This window comes from Brachycentrus maculatus, unplaced genomic scaffold (genome assembly GCF_059751285.1).
Source record: "Brachycentrus maculatus isolate JH-2025_06_01 unplaced genomic scaffold, ASM5975128v1 h1tg000657l, whole genome shotgun sequence".
Taxonomy (NCBI): domain Eukaryota; kingdom Metazoa; phylum Arthropoda; class Insecta; order Trichoptera; family Brachycentridae; genus Brachycentrus; species Brachycentrus maculatus.
The window spans coordinates 243,925-260,996 of NW_028281392.1; the positions used below are offsets into that span (position 1 = coordinate 243,925).

The 17,072-nt window shown below is 35.9% G+C and overlaps 1 protein-coding gene across 1 annotated transcript in view; it reads left to right on the forward strand.

Moving 5' to 3' along the window:
• Positions 1–3,585: 3,585 nt before the first annotated feature.
• The window catches only part of LOC148300768 (poly [ADP-ribose] polymerase 1-like), a 35,697-nt gene continuing 22,210 nt past the window's right edge, over positions 3,586–17,072 (forward strand). Inside the window, exons 1-7 of the mRNA XM_088274326.1 lie at positions 3,586–3,867; positions 6,394–6,535; positions 10,146–10,315; positions 12,153–12,346; positions 13,134–13,262; positions 14,017–14,104; positions 14,941–15,046. Of these exons, the coding sequence (XP_088130452.1) occupies positions 3,757–3,867; positions 6,394–6,535; positions 10,146–10,315; positions 12,153–12,346; positions 13,134–13,262; positions 14,017–14,104; positions 14,941–15,046 (940 nt within the window). The 5' untranslated portion in view covers positions 3,586–3,756. The remainder of the gene's footprint in view (positions 3,868–6,393; positions 6,536–10,145; positions 10,316–12,152; positions 12,347–13,133; positions 13,263–14,016; positions 14,105–14,940; positions 15,047–17,072) is intronic.

Sequence of the window (17,072 nt, forward strand, 5' to 3'; positions counted from 1 at the left end):
ATAGAAAGAATACATCGGTAGTGTAAAGGCAGAGGGGTATATCTGTCAAATTTTTCATTTTCTAAGTTTGTTTCACAAAATGTCTAAAATAGTGTATTCCATAATCTGACAAAAGGATATAGCTGTAGTTGCAATACTTATTTAGTTTAATGAAGATAAGTACATATAAAAATACATAAAACAAATGAGTTATTTTATTTCACAAGTTTGTTTTTGCTCTCCTGTAAAATTTGGTCTGAGACAGGTATACCCCTTTACCTTTACATGTATGTACAAACATGTTCTAAATGATTTAGAATATGCGGACGATGCAGTTCTAATAGATACATCGATCGGAGCCCCGCAAGATATAATTGACTCCCTCCAAATAAACTCCGCTCGGCCCAAGAGTGAATGCCAAAAGGACCAATATCATGTGCAACTCAGCCTGTCTGGACCGAGATCAACATCTTACTTGTGAGGGACGAGCGCTCGTTCGAGTCGACACCTTCAGATACCTCGGAACACTCATGGTGGAGGATGGTAGTGTCCAGAAGGAACTGAATGTACGGCTCGGAACGGCAGGAGCTATATTTAATAAAATGTGCAATGTCTGGGACTCACTGCTTTACTCGACAAAAACCAAGTGTCTTCTCTTTAACGCCTGCATCCTAACAGTGTTACTGTACGGATGTGAGTCGTGGCACCTCACCAAAGCTCAAAGCAAGAAACTAGCAAGTTTTGAAAATAGATGCCTGAGGCGAATACCGGGTATAAAGTGGAATGACGATGTGAGGAGAAGAACTCAACAGCCCCTCATACTGGAAGTCCTGAAGAGAAGAAGGTGGACATGGTTGGGACATGTCCTTAGAATGCCACCTGAGGGCATCCACCCCTCATGTCTCTTCTTCCAACCCCGAGGATTCCGGCGCCCCGGAAGGCCGCTGACGACCATTCACCGACTATACTCAGCAGAACTTCGAGACGCCGGACTGACCTGGGAGGAAGCCAAGGAGATGGCGCGTGACAGAGTGACTTGGAGACGACTCGTGTTGGCCATATGCTCCACCTAGGGAGCGAACATGGAAAAGAAAGAAAAGAAGTTCTAAAAGAGGTTCATACTTCAGGTATAAATCATTTGTTGTATGTAATACAATAAGCTGTGTTGTATTGAAATAACAATACATATCGCTCACTCCTTTCAAGAACGTCATAAATCAAAAAACTTGATTTTTCAGGAGAACGTTTTTAATGTTTAAAAATATAACACAATGTATTAAAAATAAACATCAAGCCACTTATCGAACTTTTTACTGTGCAACAGATCTTTTTAGGTAAAACCTGAAGGTTTTTTCTCCATTTGAAAAATATTCAATATATTCAACAAAATAATTTAACAATACCTTTTCTTCAAAATGCAAAAACAACATTTTCTGCCCTGTAGCTGGTAAATATTAAATTAAAAATATGCCTCTTTTGCTGGGATAAAGTACATTTTCTGAGCATTTCGAAAACATGCACAACTGAAAATTGACGATTTTTGATTTATGACGTTCTTGAAAGGAGTGAGCGATATGGAAAAATGATTACTCAAGGAACAAAAGATGGAGGTTTCACTGTTTGCACATAATCCATTATAATTTAAACTTATTCAATTCTACTACTGTCATTATTTCACCATTGAAATACATTATTAGTTTTTATAAAAACATATTTCATTTTGCCCACTTAGTTTGTAATAGCTAGCACATTTGGGTACCATGCTGGAGGTCCAGGTTTGATTCCCAAGAGTATAAAGAATAAATATCAGCACTGAAATATTTATATCATATCATCTTGGACACCTGAAGCATAAAATTGATCACCTTTCCTTTGTGCAATTAACAATTAAGGAAATATTGTGTCAATATAACCAGTGCCCTACGGACCATTGGGTGCAGATAAGGTTTAAAAGATAGAAAGAAAATATCACAGTTAGAGTTGCGTTTCCTTAACATAGGATGCAGTGACAGCCGTTTTCTTAATGATTTACTTAATTTTTTTGCAGGGAAACAATTTTTTCAACTTATTAATAAAAACTGTATTTAGATTTGATCTTACCCTTATTGGAAGTATTACTTATGAGGATACAGATTATCCCTTTTATTTTGTCCTTGTCTTGTTTGTAACAAGCACAGAAATCCATAAGGACAACTGTCCCCACTAACAGGGAAATCAATTAGTTCAACCATGTACTTCACATGCCTTCTGATAATGTTAGGGTAATGACTGACCGGACTGACTGAACATTTCGTCGTAACGTAAGGTCGTAACATCGCTCGCGGCGAGCATCAGCGAGCATCCGAAACTATGGATGGAGCACTCGGCTCGCTGTACTGACGCGTGCTCCCATCGTAATGTGTTACGCTACGACAAAATGGCTCCGGTCAGTCACCATCCTTAATCAATCATAGCTTTATTACTATGTATCATATTTCCCATGCAGAGGATGTTCACTTCAACATTTCACTGGCAGTTCTCAACAAAACTGCGAAGGGGCCATTCTTCAAATGACGCGAAGAGCTGCCAGCCAATAAAAGAGCCTAAGGGGCGTTTGTCCACTGCACGTAATTTTACCGTCAATTAGCATTTGACCAAGCAAAACGATGATTGGCTTGGATTGGCTGGTGCTTTTTTCCATCTTTCTTCGGATCAGAACTCTTGATCGGTGCGTGAACACGTTGCGCATAAATTTGATCATGCTAAACTGTCGTAGTCTCTTTCATTTTTCGAAACCGGACTGCCGGACTCTGAAATTCCGGGTAGTGGACAAGCTCCCTAAAGGAATGGAATCTATAAAGTAAAAAAATACATCTTACGAAAAATATAAAGATTTTATTATTTTTTTTTAAAAAGACAAATATTTGTGTTTTGAATATTTACAAAAATATTTCAATTTCAGCTCATTATTAAAAATAGGTATCAAATTGTAGTAGAGTGGGTTCGAACCAAGAAACTCTGAATCGAGAGTCCGCGACATTAAAATAATTACTTCAGTCAGGCATAAAATAAATAATAAGAGTTTAATAAAGACAGCTGCGTTATTGCGCTGGTTTTTGGCATATGGGTGCTGAACGCCTGTAATTTACTAGACAATAATATAATTTTAACTGGATGAGGGTGGCATCGTCTTAATCCATTTTTTATAAATATATAGTTATTCACCATATGAGTGAAAAATACAGAAAACAGCAATTTGTTTTTCATAAAGCGGTTTTTTTAAATAAAGGAATAACCGGCAAAGCCTCTATCAGTTTTATCTCCAGGTAGGATAGTAAGGATAGGGAAGGTTAATGTGAAAAATAAATCACAAACACCCTGACCAATTGAAAATAAATCTTTCTTGAATTTATTTTGCACTCGGCAGGAATCGAATCGCGATGCCAGTTTCGCAGTCGAGCGTCTCCCCAACTACGCCACGGCGCCTTTTTGTTAATGAGGATTTTTAAAAAATCATCAACCTTACACTAACTTATTTGTTCCCTGTATGGAGATACGGAATATTTTATTTTATTTCAAGTAGGAACCTAATATTTTTCTGCTTTTAAATACATCTTGTTTTTCTTTACTAGCAACACCGTGGCATAGCGCGCCAAACTCTTTTTGACCGGCGGTTGAACACGATCCTCCTTGCTGTCAAAATTTGTTTTTGTTTTCTTATCTTTTTTTTTTACTTGATTTTTAATTTATATATACGTTAAAGTAATCAGATAAATCGAGGTGATTTAATAATCGGCAATGGAAGATCTACCATTTCAAGTGGAATATGCTAAATCCGGTCGCTCAAAATGCAAAGGTTGTAAAACCCCAATTGCTCAGGGTGTTGTACGCATTGCAGCAATGGTGCAGGTTTGTAATTTGATATTTTTCTTCAACGCCTCATCTAAACTTGATATAATCTAGAATTATTCGTAATTTATACCTTGCATAAAATACCATTTCTTATAGGTGCTTTGCAAGTTCGTACATGCACCGAACCACCGAAAACTGACGGATAAATAATATTTCGTGTTATGCTTTTATGCACGTTCCTTTTTGATTATTCGAAATTTAATTAACCTAGGGTTTGGAGAGAGAAGAGGAAAAATTGCACAAATGAAGAAAAAACTCTTGCCGTGTATTCATATTAAAATTTAAGCCGCAATTACGCTAGGTATCCCGATGTTCGCCAAACCTTTTTTTCGATGAATCCCGAAATTCATTTGTTTTTTTTTTCAAATAGTTTTTTGGAGCCATTATCATTCTTTTTACAGTATGCAATTTTAGGTACGTTTTACTACCAACATGTGATCCGTTGTCATGTTCTAACCTAGTCAAGATTAGCTGTTTCGGCTTTGCAGATAAAAAAAATTGTATTTATTTTCTTAGCTTTGATTAATTTCATTCAATTATTAAATTTAAAAAGCAGCAAAAACACCGAAACCTAATGGCCTTGATGATGTCACACATTCAAGGCTATCAGTTGTTGAAATGCAGTTTTAAAAAATTATGAAGGCCATGTGATAAATCGCAACTTAAATTGATTTAAAACACAGGTAACATTTCGCTCACTCCTTTCAAGAACGTCATAAATCAAAAAACGTGATTTTTCAGGAGAACGTTTTTGAAGTTTAAACATAAAATGCAATTTATTAAAAATAAATATCAAGCCACTTATTGAACTTTTTACTGTGTAACAGATCTTCTTAGGTTAAACCAGAAGGTTTTTTCTCCATTTGAAAAATAACTAGTTTTTAAAAAAAAATAATTAAACAATACCTTTTCTTCAAAATGCAAAAACAACACTTTCTGCCCTGTAGCGGGTAAATATAAAGTTAAAAATATGTCTCTTTTGCTGGAATATAGTACATTTTCTGGGCATTCCGAAAACATGCACAACTGAAAATGACAATTTTTGATTTATGACGTTCTTGAAAGGAATGAGCGATTTGACATATATATTTTTTCTTAAAACACCTGTTTTGTTTTGAAATAATAAGTTTTTTTTCTAAATAAATATATGATTTTGAAAATAAAAGAGATTTTGAAAGGTAAGGAGTTAAAAAAAACATAAAAGTAAAAAAAAAATTCAATAAATATTCTAAGAAAAAAAAATACAATATATTTTTTTTAAAAAAATCAGTATCAAACGGCAACATCACTTCACGACGATTGTACAAAGACAATTAATAGAATTGTGTTTGTGTTTTGTATTGTTTATATACATCTACATACAATGTTCATATTTTTAACAACAACAAAAATTCTTCTACTTCTTGGTGTAGGCCTTGTGGCCTGTTTTTAAGTGGGATTAGCCTCCTGCGATGTCGATCACCAGCTGTTATTCCTTCTCTTTGGTGGTCTGCCCGGGAGTCGTCTACCATGAACAAAAAATTGATTTATTTTAACCCTATTTGCATATAACGGACTTTAGGCTTTAACGAACACCCTCTCACCCCAATAAGTATATTATATCGAGGTTTTTCTGTATTATTATTATTGTGAGGCATCAGGTTCGCGCCGCCCAGGACGATCACTGCTGACAATTCGTCGGTAGTTCTCGTCAGAACTTCGGGACGCGGATCTGACTTGGGAGGATGCAAGGAAGCTGGCAGCCGTCAGAAAAGCCTGGAGACAGTTTGTGGACTCCATATGCTCCACCCAGGGAGCGGATATGGTTTTAACACATTGTGTACGGTGTGCACATATTTGTGCGTTTCAGAAACCTTGTGTGGTGGCGGGGTGCACATTTTTGTGCATTTCGGCTACCTTCAATTTAGTATACAAAAAACACGTCATAAACTTCTAATCTCTCGGCCTTTTTGCTTTTGTTGTGTAGTGGATAGATGTCGTTGTAATATAAAAAAATAATACTGATATTTACTGGTTCAAAACATAGCTAATGGTCGTAATCTGTTTTGAAGGAAATGTTACAAATTAACTTTAAACAATGGATACAGACGGTGCGTTTTTTTCTTTGTCCTAAAATGAAATAAAATACAAAGATCATTGTCCTTTACTTAAGTCGGCAGTTGGTACTTACAAAGCAATAAACGCGTGTGGGGAAAGCCCATAAATCATTTTTTATTCGCAGATTTTGAGTTTTCGGCGGTTGTTAAACTGTGTTGTTATTTTCTAATATTTTATTAGTGTTTTTAACATTTTTTTTACTTTTGTGATTTGTGGACTAACATGATTTTATTTTGAGACGTTAGAGACCATTTAACCGTTTTTGTATTGTTTTCGAGTTCAACCTCAAGTTCAAAATATGAAGTTCACTGACATATTTTATATTTCCGCACAGCTGTCTAATGTCGCCCGCCTCAAGATACAGTTTTATCAAAACATTGCCGTAACTAATGTGTTAATTAATTAATTTTCTGTATTTGTTTTCAGTCGGCATTCTTTGATGGAAAGCAGGCCAACTGGTACCACGAGACTTGCTTCTTCACAAAACAGCGTCCCAAAAGTGTTGGGGACATTGCAAACTATGGTACACTTAGACACGCTGATCAAACTAGATTGAAAGAGGCAGTCGGTATGTATATTTTACCATCTGTAATTTTAATCTAATGCTAACACATTTTTGTCCAGCAGTTTTTTCATCAACCCCGACCCTTATTATACTCAGACAGTCTGCCGCCTGACCCTCAGTATACTAATCACAAACCGCAAAACCTATTTCCATCTGTACAATGTTTTTTTGGCATCTCTCGTGCTCTACCTTCTATGAGAGAAGAATGCAAGGTTGAGATATGAATTATTCGTCAAATTAACACATTGTTGTCAGGCGATTTTTTCATCTACCCCGACTCTAATTATACTCAGACAGTCTGCCGCCAACTCTCAGTATACTAATCACAAGTAACCGCTAACCCAATGGACCTTTGTTAGACGGGAGGAATATTTAATTTAACATACTCAACCTATAATGGATTGTGTAAGACTCGTTTTGTGTTTATAACAGCCGATATAATTAATGTTTTCATTCGTCATTTTCTTTTGGAGAATTCGCCCTTTATTTTCGTAAGTTGGCAATGAATGACGTCACAGAAACGATGGAGTTATTTTCATATTAGTAACATTGCTAAATTATTGGCGGCTCTATTTGTTGATGTTTATGGTCCACCCTCCTACCCCCCCCCTCCCCTAATATTTGTATAACACAAATGGCAGTGTAGTGGTAAACAAACAATCCACACTACCACTATAACAGCTGTATTGACCATAGACAATAAACCATATGATGTCATAAAACGTTCAATGACGGAAATTTGATGACGTATGCGAATGCACGTTTTTCGTTTTATAAAAATATCTAAAGTTGAAACCTTCATATATCCCTTATTTCTCTACAGATTTTAATGAGAATGCTACCGATAGTCTTTTTCATCAATGATCACACATCGTGATATTTATTCATTCCCATTTGTACAATGTTTTTTGGCATCTCTAGCGCTATACCAAAATTAAGCAAATACAACGCTTACAAGTGTCTCAATTCAATTCAATTCAATTCAATTTATTCAATAATAAATATGTACATTACAAACAAACATTTAAGGCGTATACATTAAAAAAACAAATTAAAAATTACGCAAGAAGACTCTTGTTAAATGTGTAGAAGAATCTCGCTTCGGAAAACTCCTTCGGACACATGGAACAGATCAATATCCAATGTGATATTGTTCAACATAGCGGTAGCTCTTCCTACAGGCATAACCATCGGCAGGTTGGTCCTGTGTATAGGAATGTGAAACAATCTATGCCGACGCTGTCTTAGGTAACTATCGGGAACATACAGACCAATGCTCTGAATAATTTCAGGATTATCGATCATACCGCGCAACAATCGATAAAAATGCGTAATCAAATACACATTCCTTCTAGTCTCTAAACTATTGTAGCCAAGCATACCCTGGAGAAACTGGGTCGGGTAGAGCCAAGGATAATAGCCGTACTCTCTCATGTAGAGATACCTCAAAAACTTCTTTTGGACTTTCTCTACCATAAGAGAGTACTTAAGCTCGTGTGGCCCCCAAATCATCGAGCCACTCTCGAGTCTCCCGCTTTCTTCCAACGTTATGTAAAAGACGCTTTTAAATGTTTCCCGCAAACAATGTGTTAATTTTTTATGAGCATTATCAAACTCCTCACCCAGTAAGCATTATCATTTGCCAAAACATTAACTGATGATGTTAATGCACAACGGAAACTTGTGTAGATCTATGAAGCTAAACTAACATGAAACTAAACTGGCACCACACAGCGGAGTTTTGGTTCAACCCTAATGTATGGAAGTGAAGCATGGAGTTGGCAAAAGAAGGATGAAATTAAACGAAATGTAGTCAAAATGCAATCTCTTGCGCTCTACCAAAATTGAGCAAATAGGAATGCTTAAAAGCGTCTCCCGCTCTCTACCAACAGTATGTAAAAGACACTTTTAAGCTTTTCCCGCAAACAATGTGTTAATAAGAATATTGTCATGTTGGTGACATGAGGCCTGGTAATCTTCAATTTTTAAAGTAAAGATAAGATTAATGATAATTTCGTAAGTGTATACTGTCATAAATAAGTTAGAGATAAAAATCATCCGAAATACTGTTTTATTACAAATGACTCGATAATGTTTTAAATAACAGTAATAACAGTAATTTCGTCCGCTTTCATAGTGTAATGGTTAGCGTGTTTGGCTACCATGCTGGAGGGTCAAAATAAATGTAGGTCATTTTCAATCTCATATTTATTTACAACATTTTGAGTGTGTCCAAATAGTTGTTCACAAAATCTGGATTATCTCCAATTACAGGAGTTATTTTCATATTATTTTTTGACATCTCATCAAAGATGAAGAAGAATATGGAAGTCTGGGCATTTACGGGGCTGACGACCGTCATAGGCTGGTTTAAGTGATCACTTTACACACATGTAACATTCACCAATTCTACCCATTATTGACAACCACACTACTCAAATTCTTGGAAGTTCTATATATATGAACCAATTTAGAAACCTTGTTCTTGAATCACTAGAACTTCACTAGAGACATCTATTGGTGAGATGTTACTATTACCCTTGACTTGTACTAGGAGTGCAGGACTGATTACCTTGCCTTCATGCAATTAGCGATCAAGTTAACACTACTCTGATACAACATAGTGCCCTATGCTCCATTAATAATAATAAATTTAGATAATTTGTATCGTGCCATTTTCGTAAAATACTACCAAAATATTTAGAAGACATTCTTCTCGTTTTTCCCAGTCATGTACATCATGTCATGTGCTCTGGCTTCCAACCTGTCCGTTTCAAATTGTTTGGTATACTCGATAATGTCATTTCTTATTCAGCCTTCCTCAGCTTCTACTTCCGGCCATTTGTATTGTAAATCTGTTTCACTCTTTCAAACCATCTTAACTCATTGTTTGCGGGAAACGCTTAAAAATGTTTTTTATAAACTGTTGGTAGAGAGCGGGAGACGCTTATAAGCGTTCTATTTGATTACTTTTGGTAGAGCGCAGGAAACGCCAAAAAACATTGTACAAATCGCTCACTCCTTTCAAGAATGTCATAAATCAAAATACATACTTGATTTTTCAGAAGAAATTTTTTAAGTTTAAAAAAATAATACGATGTATTAAAAATAAATATCAAGCCACTTATTGAACTTTTTATTGTGTAACAGATCTTCTTAAATAAAACCTGAAGGTTTTTTCTGTGCCTAATGAAAAATATTTAGTATATTTTAAAAAAATGATTAAACAATACATTTTCTTCAAAATGCAAAAACAACACTTTCTGCCCTGTAGCGTGTAAATATTAAGTTAAAAATATGCCGCTTTTGCTGGGATACAGTACATTTTCTGGGCATTCCGAAAACATGCACAACTGAAAATTGACAATTTTTGATTAATGACGCTCTTGAAAGGAGTGAGCGAAATGGGAATTGGGTTTGCGGTTACTTGCGATTAGTATACTGAGGGGCGGGCAGCAGACTGCCTGAGTATAATAAGGGTAGGGTTTGATGAAAAAACCGCCCGACGACAATGTATTCATTCAACGAATGCTCATCTCAGTCTTGCATTCTTTCCTCATATCACCATTGGAAACTCTATCATACATGCATGAAATATAAACGTGTGTCGCAGAATCCAACTCGTCAGGAATAGTGATGCCCGTGGCCAAGGGCAAGGCCAAGAAGGGAACCAAGCGCACTAATGGGGACGCCGCCACCACCGCCGCCCTCAAGGACTTTTGCGTGGAGTACTCCAAATCCAGCAGGGCCACTTGTCAGGCGTGCGAAATTAAAATCACCAAGGTGAATATACTTTGATTTCATATTATTGCGAACATTATCCACAAAATATGCGCCTAGGGTGTCAGAAATGAAGACTCTAAGACGCATATCAGGAAAAACCCTGAGATGAAGATCGGCAGCAAGATCAAGATATACAAAACTTGTGTCCGACCCATCATGACATATGGAATCGAAAGTAGAGCAGACACCGCTGCCACAAAAAACACGCTTAGAGTGTCAGAAATGAAGACTCTGAGAAGCATAACAGGCAAGAGTCTTCGAGATAGAATGAGAAACGCCAGGATCAGGGAAATATGCGAGATCGAAGATGTCGTTTTGGGGGGAAGTTAACGAAAGAGACAATGGTATGCGCATGTGAGGAGAATGGAACCATCCAGACCACCAAAGAGATGGGTCTAAGCTGGGAATCAACATCGCATCCCTCTTAAAAACGTTACGATGTTACGGCATCGCTGATTGATCGCGATCAGTGCTCGTTTGGAACACAATTGCTCGCTTGTGGCCTTGTACTCAGTGTTGCCATATCGCTCACTCCTTTCAAGAACGTCATATATCAAAAATTGTCAATTTCCAGTTGTGCATGTTTTCGGAATGCCCAGAAAATGTACTTTATCGCAGCAAAAGCGGCATATTTTTAACTTGATATTTACCCGCTACAGGGCAGAAACTGTTGTTTTTGCATTTTGAAGAAAATGTGTTGTTTAATTATTTTTTTAAATGTACTAAAAAAATTTCAAATGGAGAAAAATCATTCAGGTTTCACCTAAAAAGATCTGTTGCATAGTAAAAAGTTCAATAAGTGGCTTGATATTTATTTTTAATACATTTCATTATATTTTTAAACTTTAAAAACGATCTCCTGAAAAATCAAGTATTTTGATACATGACGTTGTTGAAAGGAGTGAGCAATATGTCAAACCAAAAAATCTGAATTACAGTCTAGAAATCTGCATTAAATTCGTATTGAATCAATAACCCAAAATCTGTTTCGCATTCATAGTTATATATTTATCAGGTGACGAAGGTGTGATTCTTGGTTCCGTGATTTTAATAAATTACAGCTTGCTCCAGATGAAGAAAAAAAAAGATTCCCCGCAGTTTGAGGAATTTCCCACAGATTGGCAACCCTGGTACTGACCTAAAATTGCACCCGACTCCGGATGGAGCATTCGGAAGGAGCGGCGAGCAGCTCGGCTCGCTGTACTGACTGCCTGAATGCTCGCATCGTAATATGTTACGTTACGACGAAATGCTCCGGTCAGTCACCACCCTAATGGGCGGTTATGTACGAGGAGATGCATGAGTGTGGAAGAGGCGAAGATTGTTTGCAAAGACAGATTGGTTTAGAAGATTACAGCTATCGAAAATAAGATGCATATCTGGTATCTGGCTGGCTTAAGTGGTCACCTCCGTAGTGTAATTGTCAGCACGCTCGGCTACCGTTCTGGAGGTCTCGGGTTCGATTCCCAAGGGGGGCAAAATAAATATAAGTGATTTTTTCACCGTAATATTTATTCAATATTACCATGGACTGGTACCTCAAGCGGAGGGCTGATCACCTTTTCTTCATGTGTAAACGATCAAGATAACACAGCGTTTATATGACACAGTGCCCTATGCACCATTGGGGTGCGGATAAGGGTTTTACGATTATTAAGTGGTCAGATTATACATAATACAGTAGTGTAATGTTCGTCATTCTGCCCATAATTAAACATCCATATTACTTAAATTTTTGAACGATGTATACGCGCACTGTTGTCGGATTCCTTTTGTATGTTAGTAGCAATGTTTGATAAATGTGGAGTATTTTTTACTGATTTAACTGAATTTTCAGGGAGAGGTTCGTGTGAGCAAAAAAGTGTTTGACACGGAAGTGGGCCAGAAGTTTGGTGGGCAGGCACTATGGCACCATGTCAAGTGTTTTGCGGAAAAGCGCTCCGAGCTTTTGTACTTTGCCGGCGGCGAGCTGCTGCCCGGCTTCAATAGCTTGACCAAGGAAGACAAGATTATCGTCAAGAATGAAATCACGTAAACATTTTTTTTTCACGTAAATCTTTATATCGCTCATTTGGTGCAACAATGGCGTAATTACACTTTTACGATCTTTTTGTGAAGCCGCGCAACATTATTTGCAACGGCTCGCAATATATACATACCTAGTATGATTTCTTTTCAATTTCGTTACATGTGGGAATTCCTTAATAAAAATTAATATTTTTTGGTCCCTTGGATTTCGTTATATCGCGAATCTACTGTAGTACAGAATCATATTTTCTGTTAAAATGATTAAAGAAAACACTTCGTTTTTTACCACTTGAGTTTTATTATAGACTACATGTTTCAGAAGTTAATCTTCCATCATTCAGGTCTGTATAATAACATGTTATCATACAGACCTGAATGATGGAAGTTTAACTTCTGAAACATGTAGTCTATAATAAGACTCAAGTGGTAAAAAACAAGTGTTTTCTTTAATCATTGTAACATGTCTTACCACAAAGTTAATGCCGAAACAATAAATAAAATATTTTCTGTTCATTAATAACCAATTTTCTGTTTGTGTAAGCCAGCATTAATTGTACTAGGAATTTTATTGTAGCTGCTAGAATATGGCGAGTAAACACAGTACGAGATAACTCCTAGTCAGCTAAGAACGCAATATGCGAGCTATCTCGTAGTTGGCAGTCAACGTGTTAACAATTTGGCAGCACTTTCAACAAGCTATTTTTAAGACCACGTATGAAGGCCTAATGCAGGAACAGGGTTAAAATCGGTAATTTTTCAAAAAAAATCATTAAAAATTGTTTTCCTACAGTGCCCTGAAGCAAGATGAAGTCCCCGTAAAGAAGCTCAAAGAGGAACCGATGGATAAGGAACAGAAAAAGCTATTTGATAAAGAAGAAAAGGAAATTCTCCAGCAGAATAAGCTCTTTTACAAATACAGGTGTGTTGGTATTAACCGGTTAACTGCCAAGAGCGTCTTAAGACGCATAATTTTCTGTGATCGGAGCGCCGCTCATACAAAAATTACGTCTGAAGACGCGCTCTTTTAAATCGGCCTAAAGAAAATCAATTATTTAAAATGTACAAATATATTGAACGCATAGTGACATCTATTGAGAATATCTTTGCATACTTAGAATTGAAACAGAATTTGATTTTACCACTTTAAACGTAAATTAAAGAGAGCTTTGTCATCGGAACAACTAATGGTGCTCAGAGTTGTCCAATAATCCCCGAGCTGCCGTCACTGCCGAATCTGATGACAGTGATTTTAGTGTCGATTCTGATGATTTTTAATTTTTTTAAATCAAAGTGTGTGTGTGTGTATACTTTTAATATCAAACTAACATAAACAATTACTTTTGACATATAATTTAGTTTTCATATTTTCTATGACAAATTTTTTGACAACCCTGCACCATGAACAATTAATTTTAATATTATGGATAAATGACTGAACGACTGGCGCGCTCTTCATTTATTTGGCAAGTTTTATAAATAAATGTTAATACACTTTAATAACAGTATGTTTAGAAGGTTTTATTTTTGTCATAAAATTCGCGGCATGCTGGGTACCGCCATACATGTATCTGCCGGCAATTGACCAGTTAAAAGCCATTCTTATTACATGACATAAACTGTATATTTTGTTAGGAGAAATTTTAAAGTGTGTAATTGATTTATAATTTTTTTAGAGATGCCCTAAATCGAGACGTAAATAAAAAAGCCTTACAGTATGTTCTGGAATATAATAACCAGGAGGTGCCAGTCGGTGAGGACAGGGTAAGTCCATATTTCTATTGCATACATTATTAATCTTTCCCCTACTAATGATCCAAAAATTACATGTGATCCGAAGCGGGGTACCAAAAGACCCCAGTTCATATTTGTATGGAAATCGTAGTACGCAACTCGTGACTCACAGATTCCACGTCCACTCCTGCGCTCCGCCGAGCGCCAACCGATGGCGGCCATCTGATAAACGAGAGGCCAGAAATTGGATTAAAAGAAAGCAGAGTAATCTAATTGTCTCTCTCTCTCCTTGTGATAATACCAGATTTATTGAGTGAAAGAAATGTCACTAGCAGACAAAAAAAAATGTTCTGAAACAAAATGACGTAGAACTCGCGGTATTGACTGTGCTTTAAAAAAAAAAATAATAGTATTTTGAAACATTTAACAATTTAAAATTATAAAAATAAAAAAAGGAAAATTTTCTATATTATTTTTGAGATTACAAAAAAATATGTAGTAAGTAGCTCTTATAATACTTAAGCTATCACATTAAAATTTACATATGGGGGATTTTGATCCCCCTGTTTGAGCCGGCTAGGTTAATCCTTTTATCACACTATGTAGTTTAAATATAAAAAACTAAACTAAAACTAAAGACAGGATTTGATAATTGTGTACATATATGTAGTTTAGACCTTAACGAAGAGATTGGTACATAATATTTACATAAAAACATTAAATAATTCTTCTTTTCTGCTTTTGAAATGAAGCCAGCGCAGAAGGTAAAAATACCCTTCCGTTCTTAAGCATCAATCGACTGAATGGGTAAAAATACCTTTCACATCCTTAATATGTGTTAATATCTATAACAAACTATTTTAAAGATTCTCGACCACGTGGCAGACATTATGGCTTTTGGCGCATTGTTGCCTTGTTCAGTTTGCAAAGGTGGACAACTGGTTCTCGGCACAACTGGTTACACATGCAAAGGTATGTTATTCACATACACAGTATATTCTAGCATTTTATGATGTTTAATTTTTCCATACTTAACCTTTCTCTTCTGGTGATATGTATTTACTACATCTGGACTTTAAAAATGAGAAGATCAATATAAAATTTGTGTCGGGTTGTGGTCCCGTGGTTAGTGTCGCGGACTCTTGAGTTAAGAGTTTCTGGGGTCGAACCCACTCTACCACAATTTGATACCTATTTCTAATAATAAGCCGCTTAGGCTCACAGAAATACAGTAGAATCGCGATATAAGTAATCGCGATATATCGAAAAATGACGTATATCGAAAAAGAAAAACAAATTTATTCCCTAAAACTAATTTTTCATACAAAAATGCATTTATATAACGAAATCCCGTTATTATGTATAACAAAATCACTTTTGTCCCGTACGAAAAAGTGCCAATACATTTAAGTAAATTTATAACAAATAAAAAATGTTATGATAAAAATATTTCAAAGCAATATTTTTATCATTCAAGCCGCGCGGCGATTTTTAAAAGTAATTCATACAATATCCCATCATCTTGAGTAATTAGTAATTAGAGTCAATGAGTCAGTGAAATGATTTACTTTAGCAATAATAATTCTTTAGTTGTGTCGCCTACTTTCAAAATCCGCTAGATCCAGTTTTATAAGATTTCAAAATAAATACTCTATCGGAATGCCAGTTGTGGTTTTTATTGTTCAAAATTTTTAAATACTTGAAAACACCGCTAAAAAATACTTAAAAACAGCGTTGTATTTCAAATTCCGATATATTCATGAAACTTGCCTTCTGACCCATATCGGTCAATCAGAGAGCGGAGATAGGTCAAAAGTTAAGATGACGTCATTATCGATTTGTGTCTCGTGTTTTTTTTTGAGTACTGAAAAACTTTCCAAAAAAATGGGAAAATTCTCTATTTTAAAATATTTTATATAAAGATAGATAAATCTTTGAAACATAAATGTTATCCGGAGAATTTGGATTTTTTTGTAAAATCGACTTATATGGATCTGGCGGATTTTGAAAGTAGGCGACGTAGTTATAATCTCTCTTCTTATTTCAATGAAATTATTTCTGTATGCCATAAAAATTCTCAAGTATATTCTCTCCCATAATCAGTCCACCTGCTTATCTCAATGGTAGACAATAATAATTCTTAAATTACAATCCATCTTTTTATCTCAATGAAATGATTCTGTTGACAATAATAATCCTCAAATTGCATCTGTCTTTTATCTACATCGTAAGGGCATTTGTCCACTACACGGAATAATTTTACTGTCCGTCCGACACGTCAGTTTGCGTTTTAAAACGACGATTTTACGATCGAATTTACGCGCAACGTGTTCACGCACCGATCAAGAGCTCCGATCCGAAGAAAGATGGACAAAAGCACAAGCCAATCCAAGCCAATCGTCATTTTAAAACGCTAACTGACGTGCCGGACAGTAAAATTACACGGAATTTCGGGTAGTGGACAAGCGCCCTAAGTGGGGCGTAGTGTCGGGTAAGACAATCTGCACACTATTGGACTAGCGGAGTAACGTGTTACGACGTACGACATGCACGCATACTTACAAAGCACGCCACACGCGCGAACACAGAAACGTGTGTGTATTTTTACGATTTTATGTTAGGATTTGATTCCCGATTTTTTTACAAATTATTTATTTCCGTCGCTGCAAATGAATGACATTATGAATAACATTTACCAGACCCAACATTACAAAATTGTTTTATTTCAACTTTAAATATGGCCAATAAAAGCAACTAGGAATATTAAATATGACGGGCAAATTCGGACAAATACGAATTTGTCCGTTTTATACGGATTTTGAAGGAATAAAGAGATCAAACGGAATTTGAAGGATTATAACGGAATTTTAACGGATTTTAGGAAATTTTTAGCGACGGCGAAAAAAAATTCATCGCGTAAATTTTGAAAAAAAAATTTTTTCGCCGTCTCGTAATTTCGCGATTTCGTAATTTCGCAATCTCAATATCGAAAACTACT